At 43.7% G+C, this 22,139-nt stretch overlaps 1 protein-coding gene across 1 annotated transcript in view; it reads left to right on the top strand.

Annotated features, from left to right (window-relative positions):
- The window catches only part of LIG1 (DNA ligase 1), a 381,450-nt gene that overhangs the window by 141,969 nt on the left and 217,342 nt on the right, over positions 1 to 22,139 (top strand). Inside the window, exons 10-13 of the mRNA XM_063435935.1 lie at positions 3,364 to 3,536; positions 8,117 to 8,283; positions 10,103 to 10,179; positions 10,262 to 10,353. Of these exons, the coding sequence (XP_063292005.1) occupies positions 3,364 to 3,536; positions 8,117 to 8,283; positions 10,103 to 10,179; positions 10,262 to 10,353 (509 nt within the window). The remainder of the gene's footprint in view (positions 1 to 3,363; positions 3,537 to 8,116; positions 8,284 to 10,102; positions 10,180 to 10,261; positions 10,354 to 22,139) is intronic.

Below are 22,139 nucleotides of genomic sequence, written 5' to 3'. Positions count from 1 at the left end.
TTTAGCACACGTTACACATCTTCGTACAATGGCTTGGGTTAAGTTGGACAATCTTGGTATGTAGAAATGTTTTCTGAGAGATTCTTCTGTACTGTCTCTTCCAGAATGTGTCCCGTTATGATAGTTTTGGACAATTTCTACCGCTAGTGATTCTGGAATAACTATTCTCCCATCTTCTAACTGATACCATTTGTTCTCCAGGTACTTTCCAGGTTCAGTCTTTAACCACTCTTCTTCTTGAGCTGTTTAAACTGGAGTCCATTGAGACAGTGGAGTCGGTATAAGAGCAGCTATATGTTCCACATATTCCTTTCTTCCTGATTCAGCGGCACGCTTAGCTGCATTATCTGCCATCCGATTTCCTTTGGTTACATCACCATCACCTCTCAGATGCGCCCGACAATGAATAATACCAACTTCTTTCGGTTCCCATACTGCTTCCAATAGTTGTAGTATTTCAGCTGCATACTTGATTTATTTGCCCTCTGAATTCAATAGTCCTCTTTCTTTATACAAAGCTCCGTGGGCATGAGTGGTTAAAAACGCATACTTGGAGTCCGTGTAGATGTTCACTCTTAAACCTTCAGCCAATTGTAACGCTCGTGTTAGTGCTATCAATTCTGCCTTTTGTGCTGATGTTCCTTTTGATAGTGGCCGAGCTTCTATCACCTTGTCTATCGTTGTTACTGCATATGCTGCATAGCGAATCCCTTCTTTCACATAACTACTGCCGTCTGTATAATATTGGACATCGGGGTTCTGGATGGGAAAATCACGAAGATCTGGTCTACTTGAAAATACTTCATCCATCACCTCCAAACAATCGTGTTGACTTTCAGTAGGTTGTGGCAAAAGGGTAGCTGGATTTAAGGTATTTACAGTCTCTAAATGCACTCTTGGGTTTTCACACAACATTGCTTGATACTTGGTCATACGGCTGTTACTGAACCAATGATTGCCTTTGTAATCCAACAACGTCTGTACTGCATGTGGGACTCGTACATAAAGTTCTTGACCCAGAGTGAGTTTATCGGCTTCAGCTACCAGCAGGGCAGCTGCACCTACGGCTCTTAGACAAGGTGGAAGACCGCTGGCCACTGCATCCAGTTGCTTAGACATGTAGGCGACAGGTCTTTGCCATGATCCCAAGTACTGTGTCAATACTCCCACAGCCATTCTTCTCTGCTCGTGTACATACAGGTAGAATGGCCGTGTGTGATCAGGTAGACCTAATGCTGGGGCACTCATCAAAGCCTTCTTTACATCTTCAAATGCCGTTTGCTGTTCTTGAGTCCATAAGAAGGGGTGATGTTCTGTGCCCTTGATAGCTGCATACAGAGGTTTTGCCAATATCGCGTAACTGGGAATCCATATCCTACAGAAGCCTGCTCCCCCTAAGAACTCTCGCACTTGTCTTCTATTCTTGGGTATTGGTATTTGGCACACAGCTTCTTTTCTCTCTGGCCCCATTATTCTTTGACCTTCAGAGATATGGAATCCCAGATATTTGACAGTTGGCAGACACAACTGAGCCTTCTTCCTGGACACCTTGTATCCTGCCTTCCAGAGAATGTGTAGTAGATTGTGTGTTGCTTGCTGACACATTTCTCTTGTAACTGCGGCTATCAACAAGTCATCTACATATTGTAATAATACACATTCTCCTGGGATGGACTTGAAATCCAGCAGGTCTTGACTTAGAGCCGAACCAAATAGGGTAGGTGAATTTTTGAACCCTTGTGGCAGTCTTGTCCAAGTCATCTGGCGTTTCGAGCCCGTTACAGCATTTTCCCATTGGAAAGCGAAGATACATTGGCTTTCTGCGGCAGTTCGGAGGCAAAAGAAGGCATCTTTGAGGTCTAAGACTGTAAAATAGGTAGCACCGCCCGGAATTAAAGCAAGCAGGTTATACGGATTGGGCACAACTGGATGTATACTGACAACCGCATCATTGACTGCTCTCAAGTCCTGCACAGGACGATACTCATCTGTACAGGGCTTTTGAACAGGCAGCAATGGGGTGTTCCAGGGGGATGTACAGAATTTTAGGATACCATACCGTATGAACTTATCCAGATAAGATTGAATATTCTTCTTAGCCTTCTGCGGGATGTGATATTGCCGTAGGCTCACTGGATAAATCCCAAGCTTTAGTTCAATTCGAATAGGTGGAATATTGCGGGCCAGTCCTGGTGGGTTGTTTTCTGCCCAAACTCCTGGTATGTTGAATAAGGATTCATCACTCTTAGGGTTTTGGCTAGTCAACGCTGTATAAAGTCGCCACTCTTCTTCCTTTGGTACGGGTAATGTCATAATACCTGAAGGTCCATTAAACTTTAAAGATGTTGTTCCTTTTGGTAGGAACGTAATCTGCGCTTGTAATTTGGATAGTAAATCACGTCCCAACAATTGGACTGGGCATTCAGGCATGTTAAGGAATTGATGTTTTACTATGTGGCCTCCCAATGTACAGAGTCGACTTTTAAGAACCGGTTTAGCAGCACTCCTTCCAGTTGCTCCTATTACAAGTTCAAATTATAGAGTAGGAGATAAAAACTTTTCAAGTAAGTTAATTCTGATTGTCTGTCAGGATTTGTCAAATCAGTGAGTGTGTGACTGTCGGTGTTTGATTACAAATAGTTGGAGCACTGGAGTTGTTGCCATTGAAATATTTATCTGAACTGGACATTTAATGGGAAGAGGTTACTAATGTGACTGCGCCCACCTGGGGTGGGGGGAGAGGGGGTGGAAAACTATTTCTGAGACCTTAGGATCAGCCCTATCAACAGGTTACCAGACAGTTATTTCTTCTGGCCCCTGTATATATTTGCTTGCTATTTTTATCACATCCCTTTTTCAATTTAAAAAAAAATTATCCTCTTTTATAGCTTTCATTATTAAAATCTTCAATTTGTAGCATGGTTGCTCTTTCTTTCAGTTCTGCAAGATTTATTTTAAAGCAGTTGCCCAAAATTACACCACATATTTAGTGTTGATGTTTTCACTGCTTTATAAAGAAGCAAATTTATAATCTGAAACATGTCTAGACTAGTGCTCTTCATGTTATTTTCTTGTATATCCTATACCAGGGATAGGCAACCTTCTGCTCTCCAGATGTTTTGGACTACACCTCCCATGATGCTTTGCCAGCATTATGTGTGTAAGAGCATTATGGGGGATGTAGTCCACAACATCTGGAGAGCCGAAGGTTGCCTATCCCTGCCTTATACTATTAATACTCTATTTTTCTTGTGTGTGCATGTGAGCCTTATGTTGCTGTAATAAACATATATACGTGTGTGTGTGTGTATATTTTATCCTTCATTGTTGGCAAAGTTGTTTTACTTGAATGTATTCTTTAAGGTTAAAGAACTTGGAAACTTTGAGTAATTTTCTTCGTTCAGTGATCTGCTTGTCACCAGAGGATTTTCTTCCCTGTATATACCTAACCTTGAACCGCCTGGGACCTGCCTATGAAGGACTCGAGCTGGGCATTGGAGAAAGTATTTTAATGAAAGCTGTTGCCCAAGCAACTGGTATGTCAACACAAACTCAGTTTACATCTTTAATTGCCATTTATTTCTACAATGTGTTGGGTAAAGGGAGAGAGAAAATAGATTTAGAAAGCTTTATGAAGGAAAACAATATTTTATCATGTGAATATGTACGCGTTTATGTATGTTCTTGGCTTTTGTCTAAGTTTGCTTTTTGTTTTTTGTTTCTTTGCATGCTCAAATATGGATAGTTTTTAAAAAATAATTTAGTGGGGTCATTCATTAGTCCGATTGGGCCCCAGACCATTTAACAACCGTATTTTGTAAGTCATGTCCTGCACGGGCCTAAATTTGGTTTGAATTTCAGTCACCTCAAACTCTGCCAGACGGATGAAATCTGGACCGAATACTGCAAAGCTACCAAAGGACGGGGCAGCCGTTGATGCCCTGTTGCTCGAAAGGGAATGACATCTGTGCAATTAAGAGAGTTTAAGGGAGTGGCAGGACCTACTCGTATACACACATTACTAATAAAAAAAACTAAAACTCAATTTGCTGAAAAAAATTAACATTCTCATATTCACCCACTGAGGGCTCAACGCAGACTGAGAGCTGATCGAGGAGAAAGCCCCAATAAAGTATTTCTTACACTGTCCACTACTAAATAGGCTATTCCCATACTATTCCCATTGCTATACCAATCTATGAGATAAAATCTATAAAATGAAAATGGATCATTAGGCTCTTCTTACCAAGGTGGCCGACATTGTGGTCGCAGAGAGATCTGCATATAGGGACAAACTCGAGAAAAGGTCAGGTAGTCTTAGCAGCCGCCATCCATCGCATGATAAAAATGCACTCAAACAAGTATATCTAAAGGCACATATGGAGGCATGTTCTTTGAATTTAGGATCCTATGTGGCACTGGCAGTACAGGTGTGAAAACCTCCTGTATGAAGGTCAGAATGTCCTCCAAAGCAGCAGACTCTGGGATGCTGTGAAGGCAGATATTTCATCTAGAGTGATCTTGTACAGGTGATACTCGAAAAATTAGAATATCGTGCAAAAGTTAATTTATTTCAGTAATGCAACGTAAAAGGGGAAACTAATATATGAGAGACACATTACATGCAAAGCAAGATAGTTCAAGCCGTGATTTGTCATAAGTGTGATGATTATGGCTTACAGTTCATGAAAACCCCAAATCTACAATCTCAGTAAATTAGAATATTACATGCAATCAATAAAACAAGGAGTGTACATAGAACAATATCGGACCTCTGAAAAGTATAAGCATGCATATGGACTCAGTACTTGGTTTGGACCCCTTTTGCAGCAATTACTGCCTCAATGCAGCGTGACATGGAAGCTATCAGCCTGTGGCACTGCTGAGGTGTTATGGAAGACCAGGATGCTTCAATAGCGGACTTCAGCTCTTCTGCATTGTTCGGTCTCATGTCTCTCATCTTTCTCTTGGCAATGCCCCATCGATTCTCTATGAGGTTCAGGTCAGGCGAGTTTGCTGGCCAATCAAGCACAGTAATCCCACGGTCATTGAACCAGGCTTTTGTGCTTTTGGCAGTGTGGACAGGTCCTGCTGGAAAATGAAGTTGGCATCCCCATAAAGCTAGTCTGCGGAAGGAAGCATGAAGTGCTCCAAAATCTCCTGGTAGACGGCTGCGTTGACCCTGGACTTAATGAAGCACAGTGGATCAACACCAGCAGATGACATGGCTCCCCAAATCAACACAGATTGTGAAAACTTCACACTGGACTTCAAGCATCTTGCAGTGTGTGCCACTCCATTATTCCTCCAGACTCTGGGTCCTTGGTTTCCAAATGAGATGCAAAAGTTGCTCTCATCAGGAAAGAGGACTTTGGACCACTGAGCAACAGACCAGGTCTGTTTTTCTTTAGCCCAGGTAAGACGCTTCTGACATTGTTTGCTGTTCAGGAGCGGCTTGACAAGAGGAATGCGACATCTGAAGCCCATGTCCAAGATCCGTCTGTGTGTGGTGGCTCTTGATGCACTGACTCCAGCCTCAGTCCACTCCTTGTGAAAGTCCCCAACACTTTTGAATGGCCTTTTCCTGACAATCCTCTCCAGGCTGCAGTCATCCGTGCTGCTTGTGCACCTTTTTCTTTCACACTTTTCCCTTCCACATAACTTTCTATTAATGTGCTTTGATACAGCACTTTGGGAACATCCAACTTCCTTCGCAATTACCTGTTGAGGCTTTTCCTCCTTATGGAGGGTGTCAATTATGGTTTTCTGCACAATTGTCAGGTCAGTAGTCTTCCCCATGATTGATTCCTTCTGAACCAGACTGAGAGACCATTTAAAGGCTCAGAAACCCTTTGCAGGTGTTATGGCTTACTTAGCTGATTAGATTGGGGCACTGTGAGCCTAGAATATTGCACCTTTTCACAATATTCTAATTTACTGAGATTTTGGATTTGGGGTTTTCATGAGCTGTAAGCCATAATCATCGCACTTATGACAAATCATGGCTTGAACTATCTTGCTTTGCATGTAATGCGTCTATCTCCTATATTTCCCCTTTTACGTTGCATTACTGAAATAAATTAACTTTTGCACGATATTCTAATTTTTCATATTTTCAATAACATGCCTCCATATGTGCCTTTAGATATACTTGTTTGAGTGCATTTTTATCATGCGATGGATGGCGGCTGCTAAGACTACCTGACCTTTTCTCGAGTTTGTCCCTATATGCAGATCTCTCTGCGACCACAATGTCACGCAGGAGATAATTTCTAATCATTACAAAGGTCTTGCATAGTCACAAGGTTGCTTATAGAGGAAGTTCCCTACAAAAATATTTGGGGTGGCGTAATGGAGCGATTGAATCTATTCTCTATTCGCAATGGCATTAAGTGTCTGAAGAAATGTAGCTGGGTGATCTCCAGAAACGTCCTCTGCTAAACTCACACCGGAATGGTCTAAGGTGCAAAAAAAGAAATTATCAGTTTTGTGCAGATTGAACTAATGCACCCCATCCGAGGTTAAAGATGTCTTGTATTCCTCACAACTGTGTCTGAAGGGACTGAGTTTTGTTATGAGTGTTGCCTGTCCATTCTGGTATGTAAGGGTTCAACAATTTGTTGTTTTTTTTTCTCTATTTTTTATTCTCTATTTTTGTGTGCATGAGAGTGACAGACATTCTTGCAGTGCCCCAACAGCAATGGCAAGATAATGAGCTGAACAATGCATAAGTTATAAGGCATTTGATTGTATTACACATTTTTATGGTGATGGGGAGTACAGGCTAGGCAGAGCATGTCTAGAGGAGATTTTAAGCAAGATCTTCTATGCATGCAAGTTCTTAGACATGTAGGTATATAAAGTTTTTAATGTAGATTGTGAGACATGCTATTGGTAGTGGGTTAAAGCAGTAAGACAGCAAGGTTATACCAGGCTAATGATGGGTTTCAACAATTTTTTACTCATCCACTACAGAGCTACCTTTATTTTGTTTCAACTCCCATCACCCTTAACCCTGCAAGTGTAATTATTGCAGTTTTTATAAACTGCAATAATTACCTTGCAGGGTTAAGTCCTCCTCTAGTGGCTCTTAAAACCCGCTATGCATGAGCACCTCCAGCGTTGCCAGAAAGCATTGAATAATGCTTTCCTATGGGGAGGTCTAATGCGAGCGCGGCCATGGCTGTGCATGCACATTAGGTCTCCCCCACCAGCTGACATCGGCGGGGGAGGAGCGTGGGCGGGCCTGAGCCAGCATGATATGTTTTCCTGGCACTGGAGAATCCCTTTAAAGCTCTGAGAAATGTGATACCACCTTTCAATAGGATCCCCACAGTTGTGTGCTCACTATTTATTGTGAATATGGGTTGAGCACACAACTGTCTGTTCAACCATTACAATGTTATCCTTATTTATTTTTCCAACCAATTGTGGAAAGCTCAGGCCTTTACGATATTCCTCACTCACTCACAGTGGTTTAACTTTTCTCTTTATTTTGTATTTTTTTAAAAATATTTAATTACTTTCTATGCACTTATAAAACACCCGCAGATTTGAACTTTTATATTCGTCACAGTCCTGGCTACTGCCTTTTAGGAAAAGTGGGGTATTACATAAGTGGGTTGGCTGAATATGCCTTGCTGCCCATACATGAAACAATTACAAGAACTATGCTCCATTTTAAGTGTAGGCAATTGTCCTCACATTTAAGATTTCAGCTATGGGTTTTCTAGTATTCTGGTAATATCCCTATTAATACATAGAGGGAAAGAAATGTCATAATTATTATACATACTAGGTGTTATATGAATCACTAGCAGGATTTGCGTCTGACTTCTGCAGCGCAGCAGAAGCCTGATGTTGTAAATTCTGCTTCAGTGCAGACTAAACGGTTTATCCCATTACCATCGAACATGGCCAGGGCATAATAACCATTACAACGGGCTGTAATAATTATGGCTTATTAATAAATTAACAGAATCTGCTCTAATATAAAATGTTTTAAAATGCTATATGATGATGCATAGACTTTTTGATGATCAGATCATTGTTTAAATGGTTTCCCACGAAGATAATGCTTTGTTTTGTTTTTTAATTTATGCTTTTCTAATTTCAGGTCGGCAGCTAGAGAAGATTAAAATTGAGGCACAAGAGAAGGGAGACCTTGGTATTGTTGCAGAGTGCAGTCGCAGTAATCAACGTACAATGTTTAAGCCACCAAATCTCTCTGCTTATGGTGTTTTCAGCAAGCTAAAAGAAATAGCAAAGATGACCGGTAATGCGGTAAGTTCTTATTATATTCCATCAATATAGCACATTTTATTTTTTACTTTAAGTTGCTTCATTTACAGTGTTTCATTAATTGTGCACCAAATTGTTGTTAATTATGGTGCTAGGAGACTGCAGATGCTGTGCCCCAGTTCTGTCAAGCCTTCTGGGTGCTACCATGCCAACAGAATGTACCCCACACGCACACTGCCCAGCCCCTTGCATGCTGTATTGCTTATGCAGAAGTTTGAAATTTACTAAGCATATCGTGGGGTGGAGCAGCTACTTTTTAGCACCATAACGTCCACACTTAATGTTATCATATGGGTGCAGCGCAGACTTTCACAGTAATCTATGAAGAATCTTGTTGTGTACGTGTAGACTAGTATAGCATATGCACACTGTATAATTATTTAAACGGGCATAGAGGAAGCATACATTTTTTTTCTAGGAATGTTTTTCGTTGAAATATACACTCGTAGCTGCAATAATTTCTATTTTCATACAGTTACTGCATACATACCATGCAATTATAGCTTCAATCTCTACATTATTAGCTTAAAACACCTGACATTGGTAAAGGTAATAGGAATTTAGTTACAGTATATGATCATAAATTGAATAAACCTGCCACACAGCCAATGTACCCCAATTTTTGTTAGCTTTTACTATGACTTCCATCCTCCTGGGACTTTCTGCAGTGTAAGGTTTAAGGACAAATTTCATCATATTTTAACTTCTTGTTTTGTTTTTTTTTAAATTTAGTAAATAAAATGTTTTTTATAGAAGCGTTGACACTTTTTATCTGGCTGTGCAGTCATTTTGGGTCAGAGTCTATGGTTATATGACCAACTGCTGCTCAGCCTAACTTCCCTGTTACTGAAATTGCTCTGTGTGCTCTTTGTGAACTTGCAGCAGCTAGTCAGCTAACTGTAGAATCTGACCCAACTGTAGAATCTCCCCCTGTCTGGGTCTGCAGCGCTAGGCGAGCGGCTCTTGAGCTGCCCCCTCCCTAGCGCCGATCCTCCAGACGCCAGAAAGTGGAGGTGCTCAGAGGATCCCGGTCACAGGGGGAGCTGGAGGTGGCCATTTGACCACCTCAGGTCGCCCCTGAAGCTCTGCTAGGTAAGGCAGAGCAGGCACCTGCTTACCTTGATTGTAGGTGCCTGCACTGCCAAGAAATACCAGTGAGCGGGGGAGAGGGGGACAGGAGGCAGGCTGCTGCTCTCTTTTGGGGGCGGTGAGGGAGGCTGTTCTTGCAGCTTCCCACTGCTCCCTTGCGCGCCTTCAGTGATGCCGGGTGCTGGAAAATGACATAATTCCGGCACCGGCATACTAAACAGCCCGCTGAAGGAGTGAGGAGCTGCCCCACACTGGACCCCAGGGAGGTAGGGAGGCTGGATGTCTTAGTATGTGTCTGCCTGCCAGTTACTGTCTGTCTCTGTCAGTGAGTGTATGTCTGTGTGTCTGTCTGTCAATGAGTTAGTGTATGTGTGTGTGTCAGTGAGCGTGTCTGTCAGTGAGGGGGCGGCAAAAATGATTAATGCCTAGGGCGGCAGAAATCCTTGCACCGGCCCTGCCTCCAATGCAAAAGCCTGGGTGTTCAGGGCACTAATTTTAATGTGCTTAACTTCTGAATTACAGCTTTCAAAATGGAGATTGTAATTGATATTTGGATATTCTCAAAATTTTACTATACATATATGTGTGTGTGTATATATGTATATGTGTGTAATATATAATATATATTTATACTAGTGTGTATGTATATATGACACACACACACCTGTGTGTGTGTATATAATTAATTTTATTTTATTGTATTTTTTTTCAGTCCATGAATAAGAAGATTGATATAATTAAAGGATTGTTTGTAGCATGCAGACACTCTGAGGCACGATACATTACACGGTATGTATTGAATAGTGTTAATGAAATTTACTGTTTTTTTTCCATTTTAATGTTTGTTTATATTGCCATGTTTTTGTTTCAGAGCATTAGGTGGTAAACTTCGTATTGGTTTGGCAGAACAGTCTGTTTTATCTGCTATAGCTCAAGCAGTGTGCCTTACACCCCCTAATCAAGGTAAGGCAGAAAAACGTCTTGCATTATTATAAACTTAACCTCATCTAACCATAAATGTACTTGTATCTATAACCTGTTAAATGGGGCACTATAGTCAGCAAAACAACTTTAGTTTAGTGAAGCAGTTTTGGTGATGGATCATGTCCCTGTAGTCTCACTGCTCAATTCTCTGCCATTTAGAAGTTAAATCACTTTTGTTTATTCAGACTTAGGCACATCTGCATGTGACTTTACACAGCTTTCCTAGACTTTCTGTAAAGTTATCTGTTTACAGTTCCTACATACATACATGCACACACACATATATTACTGCACATTATGTTTAATTTAGAACTTATTTCCTGCTTTGTTAATAGCTTGCTAAACCCTGCAGGAGCCTCCTGTATGTAATCAAAGTTCAAATTACAGAGCAGGAGATGAAACACTTTTAACCCCTTAAGGACCAAACTTCTGGAATAAAAGGGAATCATGACATGTCACACATGTTATGTGTCCTTAAGGGGTTAAAGTAAGTTACATCTGATTGAGTTACAGTCAATGGAGGTGTGGCAAGGGCTGCTTAAACAGAAACAAGTTAAATAACTCCTAAATGGCAGTGAATTAAGCAGTGAAACTTCAAAAACTGCTTCATTAAGGAAAAGTTGTTTCCGTGACCGTAATGTCCCTTCAACTTGTAACTGTGAAACTAAATACATGCTTTTAAATTAAAAAAATAAATAAAACAATTTTGTAACACTTGTGTGTAATGGTAGTGTCTTCTATATGTCCTACACACAAACCCTACAGTGGATGGCTTTACTAATATCAGACAGCATTAGTTATATCTATACAAAAATTGAGCTACAAGCAAATCATGTGATGGGCTATCTTATTTTTTCCGGCCGTTGGCATGTGCTATGTCATGCTACAAAATATAGCTTTAAATACTGCAACTCAGTCAGTCCCTCTTTAACAATTCATGGCACTCACAGTCACGTGATCACGATGACAGTCTGTCACCGCAATCACTGATGTCTCCGTAAATGAATGCCAGTATTGGTCGAGACATTTTTCGCTGCCCTTTTCTTTCCTCACTTTTATCTAAGAAAAGTGAGGCAGAGAGATCTTTCTTACAGTGTGATATTTTTTTTTTTTATTCTTTATTTTTGGTCAAAAAATAGTATAACAATGTTATACATAGGACAGTACGGCACAGTTCAAAATGGTACAACAACGATAAGGTAACATTACATGGCATGTGCTGCGTCTCAACCGAATCAGGCAAATTAACAGTATGTCCTTAAATAACCCCACGATCACGGTCACCTACTTTATCAGTACACTTAAACACAATTTTTGTTTTTTTTTTTGATGAAAATTTAAGATTAAGCTCGCTTTAGTGTACTAATAATCTTAATTTTAATAAGGACAGGAGGCGAGTATTTTGCATTAACTCTCTTTACTAAACTCCATAGCAGTAAGGAAAAATGTAAAGAGTAACAATAAATCAATGAGCAGCATAGTCTATATAAGGGTCATGCTGCCTGTACATTTCCTCTTTCTTTAAGCGACATCCAAGTCCTGACTGAACTCGAAAACAACCAGAAAACCAAACGAAACTAGTAGAAGCGTCCTCTGGGAAGCGCTGAACTCGAGGAGACTCCTGACCAGTGACACTAGGAACAAGATGCAAACGAAGTCCTCAGCCAATCAAGCGGAGTCGTGAGAGATCCAGAAACGGCATCCAGTGGAGGTCCTGAAGAGGATTACACTGAAAGGAGAGTATAAAATAGGTTAGGTACTGAACCATAACTGGTCAAGCAGATGAGCCTTTATCAGCATGCTTTCAAGAAGAAATTAATACAGAGCAGATGACATATTATTATACAATAAAACATGCTCCTGAAAACGTTATAATGTCAGGTCCCTATGACGAGTGCCAAGTGTGAACCAGAATAGACCACAATATGATAAGGTAGGAAAACAACGAATTTAACCAGAAAATGTAACATTCGTCACCTTGAGATCCACCGAGGTGTCAGGGGAGGGAACAGAAGGGAGGGAAAATACTCGCCTCGTGTCCTTATTAAGATTATTAGTACACTAAAGCTAGCATAATCTTCAATTTTATAACATGACAGGAGGCTTCCTATTTTGCACTTTTAACGCTGAATTAGAGATATCCCAGCAGAAGGAGGAGAGCCGAAATAGAAGGTACGAAAGGTAGATTCCCTAGACCAATCCGCCGCCCGAAGAATATCCGACAAAGACGCCCCCGCTAGGAAGGCTGAGGAGGCCGCCGCCGCTCCGCGTACGGAATGAGCGCCGAAAGAGGGGTCTATAACGGCAAGAGACAGGATCCAGCGAATCCATCGAGCTAGCGTGGTGACCGAGACCGGAGCATGGGGGCGAACGTAGGACACAAGGAGTTGACCCGACGCCGAGTTTCGAAGAAGGGAGGTAACCGTGACGTATATGCGAAGAGTAGATACTACACAAAGCTGCGGGTCGTCTGGAAAAAAGGCATAGAAAACCGAAGTCGAATCTGACTTGGTACGACGCGAAATACGGAATGTGACCCCATCGGGGGCGACATCGAAAGCGTTGACGTAGAAGGCTCGTACATCCGACACTAGACGGAAAGACACAAGGCAAAGCAGGAAAGTGAATTTAGCCAATAATTGTCGGAGAGACAATTGTTTGTTAGGGTGCCAATCCCGAAAAAAAACTGAGAACCAGCCCGACGTCCCAGAGGTGGGTGTACTTGGGGGCCAGAGGGCGGCGAAACCGCATTCCGTGGAGAAAGCGACAGACAAGTGGGTCTTTGCCAACCGGGAGCTCCCCAACGGGAGTGTGGCCGCCGAAATCGCAGAACGAACGACGTTAACGGAGCGGTAGGAGCGACCCGATGAAAGAAAGTTGAGAATCATGGGAATAGATGCTGTAAATGGATCGGAGTCCCGTTCCACACACCAAGTAGACCAGGAGGCCCAAGCTAAAAGGTAGCAGCGTCTAGTTCCGGGGGCCCATTAATCCCATAAGAGGTCCCTAGCAGCCTGCGATAGTCCGCTGACTTGCCAGGAACCCCTGAAAGAGTCCAAGCCACAAGGGGCAGACTGTCTTCCAAGAGTAGTGGGTGAAGATTCCCTTTGGGATCCGGGAAGGACGGTAGGAGTAGAGGGTCCTTGCATGAGGAGGCCAGGAGATCCGGGAACCATGGTTGGATCTGCCACAAGGGCGTTATGAGAATCAGTGTCATTTGTTGCGTCCAGATCTGGCGCAGTGTTTTCGCAATCATGGCGAATGGGGGAAAGGCGTAGGCCCCGGTGGTCGGCTAACGTTAGAGAAATGCGTTCGTCGCCTTGCTCTTCGGGTCCGGGAGCCAGCTGAAGAACTCCGGGGTCTGGTGGTTGGTTGTTGCGGGAGGCAAACAGGTACAGGTGAAAAGGACCCCTCCGGGCTGCGATGGCCCGGAATACTCTCGTGTCCAGCTTCCAGTCGCTGACGTCCCTCCAATGACGGGAGAACCAGTCCGCCGTGAGATTGCTCTCTCCGGGGAGGTATTCGGCCTGGAGTGCGATGTTGCGGGGGAGACAAAAGTCAAAGATGTCTTTCGTGATGTCCGACAGAAGGCGGGAGCTTGCACCCCCCAGGCGATTGATATATCGGACTGCGGAGACGCTGTCCATGTGAAGGAGGATGCAGCAGTTGGATTTTTCCCGAGGCAGTCTGCGGATCGCGAAGGACCCCGCCAGGAGTTCTAAGCAATTTATGTGCATGGAGAGCTCCTGTGCCGTCCATGTTCCCCCCGTGGAAGTGGTCCTGCTGGTAGCGCCCCAGCCCCACAAGCTGGCGTCGGACTCCAGTATAAAATCCGGGAAATCTCTGAATATGGCCCTGCCGTTCCAGGCCTGCATGCTGTCCAGCCACCATGACAGTTCTTCGTGAACCTCTGCCGTCACCGGGACGGGTTGATCGTATGGTGAAACACCATGGGGCCGAGCTGAGCCCGAAAAGGTGGGTAGGTGAAATGCCAAGGACGGTCGTGCCAAAGGAATCGAAGGAGAGGTCGGCAGTCTGGATGCACTGGGACAGACAGGCATGCGTCTTTTAGGTCAAGCCTGGTAAACAAATTGTTGTTTCGCAGGAGATCTCGTAGAAGATGGATGCCCTCCATCTTGAAGTGGGCCGGCTGGAATGCTCCCTTGTCCCGTAGTTCGTGCAGTTCCGTGTCGACGAGATCATGGTGTGTCTGATTGGCTAATTTCCAATAAGTGTTAATTACAACATGTGGGAGGTGTCTTTTCCCTCTCTTGTGATCAGTGAGATCATCACTGTGTGCCGGGTCACATGACCGGGTCTGACACACACATAAGGAAGCTGCCTTGGAGCGTGCAGCGTCAGAAACACTGTCAGGTTGAGGAGTGGCAGCAGGGACAGCCGCAAGTTGTGGACAGGAACTGGAAGACGTTGCTCGCGGTGATGGGGGTAAGCAAGGACGTCGCGAGTAGCGCAGGGGACCTGCCACCCAGTTCTTTTATATCGGACCTTAGCTCCCTTTTACTGCATCCCACCCGACCCAACATGCACCTCCCCGCAACACTGTGGGCGTACTGTGAGGTCACCCTTACCATGATATTAGCATAAGTAAAACACAAAAAAAAAACACTCAGAGGACCGGTGACAGGCCCTGCTCCCCGTCCCTAACAAGCTCCCCCAAATCCCCTCAGTACCACCGACTGAAAAGTCACATTCTTGAGTCAGCGGGAAGTTCCATGAGGAATTCAAGTAGGCCCATGCCAGTCAGAGTAGCCAAGACCAGGGCCTAGCCTGTAAAAAGCACCCAATGTGAGATCAGGACCGGTGAGAACACCCAGGAAGCGTCTCCGGGGGCAGAAGGGATAAAACACAGAGGCCGCAGGGTCCCCCCCCCCCCCCCCGGTGCAATTAATCTGGGTGGCCATCTTTGAAGACCAGCAATTTAAAGGGGTAGCCCCATGCATATTTCACGTTGGCCTGGTGGAGTACCTCGGTGACCGGCTTCCACTCGCGCTGTTGCTACAACGTGAGGGGTGCCAGATTTTGATAGAGCGAAAAAGTGTCACCCTTGTGGATGATGGGGCCTTCCTGCGCCCTCTGCATCACCGCCTCCTTCGTAGGGAAAAGCAGGGACCTCACCATAACATCCCTTGGGGTGTTCTGTTCCGGCCTCCTGGCACGGAGCGCTCGGTGAGCCCTCTCCTTGTCACATAGCCTGCAGGATTCCTGGGAGTAACGGCTGCAAGATGCGCACCACGAGATCTGCCAAGGGCCCTTCCCCTTCTTGTACCGGTAGACCGTGGATGCGGACGTTGTTGCGCCTGGAGTGATTGCCCATATCTTCCAATGACTAGTAAGCAGCGTGTATCCTTGCCGTCGGATAATTCATTTGGGTGGATGTCACGTTGTGAGCTTCCGTGGTGACCTCCAGAGGGTGTTCCACTCTAGACGTCCGAGTGCCTAGGGCAAGTCTTTACCTCATCCAGGGTCAACAAGATCCATGCTGTGTCTGGTTGGGATGATTCGCCTCCCGTGTTGGCCTCGGCCCACTGTGCTGTTCCAGGGGTTGGCGAGCAGGGCAACTGTCATCTTGTGATCCGGGCATCAGGGCTCTCGAGGCTTCAAATCGGTCTGCCACAGTCATCCCCTGGTCCGGGTATTTTATGTTGCTTCTTGGAAGGGCGTTTTCCATTCCTGGGGATAATTAGGTGTTTAGTCGGTATAAAATATGCCTTTGTAGCTTATGGTGGTGATATTGGAGCAGAGCCGCAAGCAAGCACGTGCTGCTCGCTCCTCGGTCAGACCCCCCACCCCCCTGTTAGTGTGGTTTTTAACGCATCTGAAGAAAAAGATAAAAAAAATCAGTGTTTGCCTAAGGTGATTAGTATCTTGATAGTTTTTTTTTTTTGTTTTTTGTTAAATTTGTTTTTTTTACCCTTTTTGTTATCTACAGATATTTTTTTTTATTTTTTTAACCCCTTACCTTCTATATGATAACCAAACTGTTTTGATCAGTGTATCAGGGGGTTCACCGATCAAGCTGACTTAATTTTTTTAAAATTTTTTTTTAGCTAATTGCAGTTGTTTCTTCTGCGATCAGTCATTTTATTTTATTTTTTGTGTTGGGTGTAGGATTTGGTGGAAGTGAGAATTGAGGGTGGGTGAGGGAATAGGTATTGGGCAGATAGGATAGTTAAATTTACCTTTCTAACTTGGCATACAACTATATAGCGAAGGAGGCTTACTTCACTCAGCCTGAAAGAGTGACACTTTCGCTGGCCTCTAATATTCAGCCCCTATGCGAGTCCTCCATTGACGATACTCCAAAACCATCTTCAAGAAGGCACTGAAAATGCCCTTTGTGCCAGATGAAAGTTGGGTACCCCAAAACTTCACTGTCAATTATTGTAGAACAAAAGGAAATTATACGAATCTAGATGCAATTAGGCAGCAAACTAAAATCTGGCAGACCATTTTTTGCCAGATGGTTGATATAAAAAAAAAATAATAATAAAAATAAAAAAAATCTATAAATATATAACTTTTTTTTTTTTTTTTAAACAATGTAGGTTGCATAAAACCCACTTGAAAAAGCCTTTAAAGGGACACCTGAGTCACCAAAATAACTTTAAGAAGCTGTTTTGGTGTATAGATGATGCCCATGCAGTCTCACTGCTCAATACTCTGCCAATTAGAAGTTAAATCACTTTGTTTATACAGCTCTAGTCTCACCTCCCTTCACATAAGACAAGCTTAAATGAAACATATTGTAGTGTACTTCCACTAACGATCTCAACTAGGATCGCACTTTGAAACTAGTACATAGCTTAACATTCCACCCCAAATAGCTCCACCATGAACACAATAATGTCCAAAACATGGAAGGGCATAAATTGGTAGCAGACAATGTGGGGTGTGAGTCATGGCCCTAGATCCCATGGTCAGCCGATACCTCTCATGGGCACTACACAGCTCAGCAGAATAACGTAATTCGGCAGGCCCAGCAGCACCTTCACCAGCAAAAGGCTCAATTTCAGCAGATGTCTTGCCAGTCTTTCTCCTGATCATAGGTGAATCCCCAAACTTGCCCCAGGACTATGCAGAACAGACGTTGGCCTGGTCAGCTTTCTCCTCGAGGTGTGCTGATGCCGCCTCTGCCACTTCTGGCACGCTTTTCCAACAAGTAGGCTTGTAGGCCGGCTTCGAGGTGGGCTCGCATGCATCCGAACAGCTCGCAGAAAGGTATGAACAGCCTGGAGACTTTCTTCCAGGAGGCTTTAAGTACAGTGTCCAGGTGATATAAAGCAGAAGACATTTCTTTGTGAGATGCAGGGGCACACGTTTGGTCCGCCGTGTTAAGTGTGTCACTTTAAGCTTTGCCGAAGGTTGCAGCTCCACCACAAGTGTCCAATAAGGCTTGGGAACATCCAGGGTGGGTCCCGGGATCTCCCCCACCAGTCCAAAGGGAGGCTAGGGGGTGCCTTCCTGACACAGTTCGTATTCTGCTTGCGCCGGGTCGGGAGAATGGCCGCCTCCACCATTCCCAAGGCCGCACAGGTAGTGATGCAGAACCTTGGCTGAGAGACTCTGTGACCGCAGGAAGTACTCCCAAACAGGTCCGTCGAGTCAGGGAACAAAGCTTGTGTTGCCAGCCCCAAGACAAGAGCCCAAAGAGCGAATTAGTAAGCTTATTGTGATCATGCATGAGGAGCTCTTAAGGATCACGTCCTGCAGCCATTGAGGTCAGGCCCCCCACATGACACTATTTTAAAATAGTTGTAGCAAGGGGCGGAGCTAAGCTATCAAGCAGGATAGACTTGTGTAAAGCGTGCTCCTGCTGCAAGGGTCGAATTGTGGGTGCTAAGCACTATAAAAAAAAGCTGACCTACCTACCATATCGCACCGCTTATGCTGGGAAATCCCGGATGATGCATTGAGACCTCCAAAGAGACTTAACTCCACCGGGATCCCGAGAAAGTAAGCTGATGCCTACTGGGGACGAGGCAAAGGAGAGGCGGCCGATCTCCTTGTCACAGTTTCCACGAAGGGCTCGACAGCGCTCTGGCCCAGTGGAGGTTATCCCGGTCCCCACTGAACCTCTTTTGGGACATTGATACTACACATAACGATCGACTAGAGCAGGCATAGGCAACCTTCGGCACTCCAGATGTTTAGGAATACACCTCCCATGATGCTTTGCCAGCATTATGGGTGTAAGAGCATTATGGGGGATGTAGTCCACAACATCTGGAGTGCCGAAGGTTGCCTATCCCTGGACTAGAGCTTACTCTATACCGTACAGCGAGTACTTTACAAAATGGCGGACGCAATTTCTGCTGACAAACAGGGCTTGAGCCCTTCCAAACAAATGTACTACCACTCGATTGAATCCCTGCTGGACGAGATCTTCAAACCCTTCTGGCTGAAGCTTTCAGAGCATATGAGCGCACCTCCTCATGAGCCGATAGACGATGGAAGGAGAACGGTGGTGCCAGAAGTGAGCAGCAGCATAGCCAGCCAAAAGCCGCACTGCCTTACCGTATGCCGACTCAAGCAGAGAGCCTCGAGAGGTCATACCTCTCTGCATCAGCCACAAGGGTGAGGTTCATGCGCCGCAGGCGGCGAAACACATCGAGATCCTCCGACCTCCCCAGGATGGATATAGACTTGGCTCCCAGGATACACCAAGTATGTGGTTCATGGATGCTGGGCCACAGAAAGGCCTGGGACTGGTTGGGACTGACCCAAAAGTTATTGCAGCTGTCAACGTGTACTCTCTTGGACGCACTCCTGCCTTGCCGCTCGGGGGGATTGGCTGATCAAAGTTTTGGAACATACCTCACACATGGGCCTCATGCTAGCATTTGCCGTTCTCTCTATTGTTAATTATAGATGCCTAGTTAATGTTTGCTCTACCTCTCATACCCTTGCAGCTATCAACCTGCTTAATGCAGCTGTCCAGAGATGCTCGTTTCAGTGGAGAACTTTAAGTTAATTAACCGTTTCCAGTAACTTCTAGCAGATCACCTTATACCTATTGCGACCCATCATTAATGCTATCCACCACTCTGTTACACCTGTCATGCTTTAAGTAACACTCAGAGGTTTAGCATGTTACCTTAACTTACTTTTACATACTGTAATACAAATGTGCAACTATTTTAAATGTTAAAGGAACACTATAGTCACCTAAATTACTTCAGCTAAATAAAGCAGTTTTAGTGTATAGATCATCCCCTTGCAATTTCACTGCTCAATTCACTGCCATTTAGGAGTTAAATCACTTTGTTTCTGTTTATGCAGCCCTAGCCACAACTCCCCTGGCTATGATTGACAGAGCCTGCATAAAAAAAAAAAAAAACTGGTTTCACTTTCAAACAGATGCAATTTACCTTAAATAATTGTATCTCAACCTCTAAATTGAACTTTAATCACATACAGGTGTTATGGTACTTTTTGAAAGTAAACCAAAATGTTCAAATGTCTATCTGTTCCTGTCCAAATCAATAAAATTAAATTGCGTATATACGCTGAAGTAATTAAGTCTGACACACAAGGTTCAGGTTAAAATAACTTCGAGAAAGTTTATTGGCAAGTGCAGTAAAAGCGGGCGCGCAGGCCCTTTTAAGAGGCATTTTGCGTCATCATTGATTATTAGAATATCAGCAAATAAACATCATCAATTGGATTAATTGTTAAGTGACGGGGTTAGTGTCTTACCTATTGGTTCGTAAAATTAAGAGGTTAGTCCCGTGCCCACCCATCAGAGGTGGGATTATTCTGGACACGGGTGGGGATGAGGGGGTCCTGAGCGTCATTTTACACGGTCAATGATATCAGGCTTCATGTCCAGGTGCAAGGTCTCTTATGAATAGAACATTTCATTACTACTGTGTTCTCGTGGCCTTCAAACTATACTATCTTACAAGTCCTAAGGAGTAGCCGACAAGTCTTAAGGAGTAGCCAGCACCTCCTGGTACTTGTCCTTGCAGGAAAACACAGTCTTTGTCTACTGTACTAATTGGGTTGAGAAGTTCAGTCACGTAATGTAGTTTTAAAATGAACAAGTTAAGTCATGATGACAAAATGGAGGATTGAAGAAGTCAGGTTAGGAGGACAAAATGGAGGAAGAAGTCACAGTATAAAGTTAAAATGGAGTTAGTACAATAATTCAATACAAGTACAATAATAATTTTTAATAATTCCACATCACAGGAGGCTCTTGCAGGGTCTAGCAAGCTATTAACATAGCAGGGGATAAGAAAATCTTAAACAGAACTTGCAATAAAGAAAGCCTAAATAGGGCTCTCTTTACAGGAAGTGTTTATGGAAGGCTGTGCAAGTCACATGCAGGGAGGTGTGACTAGGGTTCATAAACAAAGGGATTTAACTCCTAAATGGCAGAGGATTGAGCTGTGAGGCTGCAGGGGCATGTTCTATACACCAAAACTGCTTAATTAAGCTAAAGTTGTTCAGGTGTCACTGTACTCTACAGCCTGTTTAGCTATACATGTGAATGCCGAGATGACTTATTAAGCTTTATCATTTGCACAATCTGTGTTATATCCAACATAAAAGAGGCTGAACTCTCAAGGAATATATTTTGACATGTCACTTGATGTAACCTTCCTTTTAATCTGTATTGTCATGCATTTTACCTGCCTCAATAAAAGAAAGATTGACAAAGAAGTTATAGTAGTAAAGAGCATAGAAAAATCACAAACACACAATTCTCTAGTAGCAGAAAGAGATTTTCGTATACACACTAGAATATTACGCTTCATAATCATGACATTTGGGGTGGGGATTGGAAGGGAAATACTAATAACATGACGTAAAGTCATGATTTTATTATTGACACGGAGGCGAGTATTATGCTATCTCTTTCTTACTTTATTCCTCAGCAGCAAAGAGAAATATATAACTGAAAGAGAAAAAATGTAAAATATGAACAATATATACAACCAGATACAACCAGATCTGCCTAGTAACAGGGAAGCCAATCAGTCTTTAGGAACAGTCCATAAGTCTCTATCCGTGAACTTTCACTTCCTCTTCTTTGCCTTCTGAACCGAAGACCCAAACCGAAACATCCACTTCAGTAATTAACAAACGCCAACTGGTAAACCCCATCAGAACGAAATCAAGCTGTAAAAACAAAGAAATAGGTGGTAAACTCCAAACTTAGGATCTGAGTGTAACAATGTCAGAATTATGTGACCTGCATACACAGTGCATCATAGTCAGAATATTATGTACATATGTCTCGTCACACAAACATCCTGTACTTAATACAAGTAAAACATGTGTACTTAACGTGAGATAAGAAGATCCCCCCCCTGATTGAACCATAACCGTAACCTGACCCAGACCCACGGGTGGGTGGGCGGGAATAATACTCGCCTCCGTGTCATTAATAAAATCATGACTTTACGTCATGTTATTCGTAAAACCTGGGAATTTTATTAATGACACGGAGGCTCCAATTATGCTAGTTTAAAGCTGAGCCACAACCAACGAAGAAACATGTTCAATCGGGCGGAAATAAAAATCGCGGAACGTAGATTCCTTAGACCAATCCGCCACTTTCAAGATATCGTCCAGGCGACGTTCTATCGTATAAGCCTTCGATGCCATGGCACCTCTAACCGAATGAGCCGAAAAAATCGAAGTATCAATACCTGCAGCGGAAAGGAGACGTTTAACCCAGCTGGCTAACGTAGTCGATGAGACTGGCAGAAACGGTGCCTTCAAAGAAATAAATAGTG

The sequence above is a fragment of the Pelobates fuscus genome, chromosome 11 (assembly GCF_036172605.1).
Source record: "Pelobates fuscus isolate aPelFus1 chromosome 11, aPelFus1.pri, whole genome shotgun sequence".
Taxonomy (NCBI): Eukaryota; Metazoa; Chordata; class Amphibia; order Anura; family Pelobatidae; genus Pelobates; species Pelobates fuscus.
The sequence above is the reverse complement of the archived record's forward strand: the minus strand, read 5'-3'. Positions and strand labels throughout refer to the sequence as shown.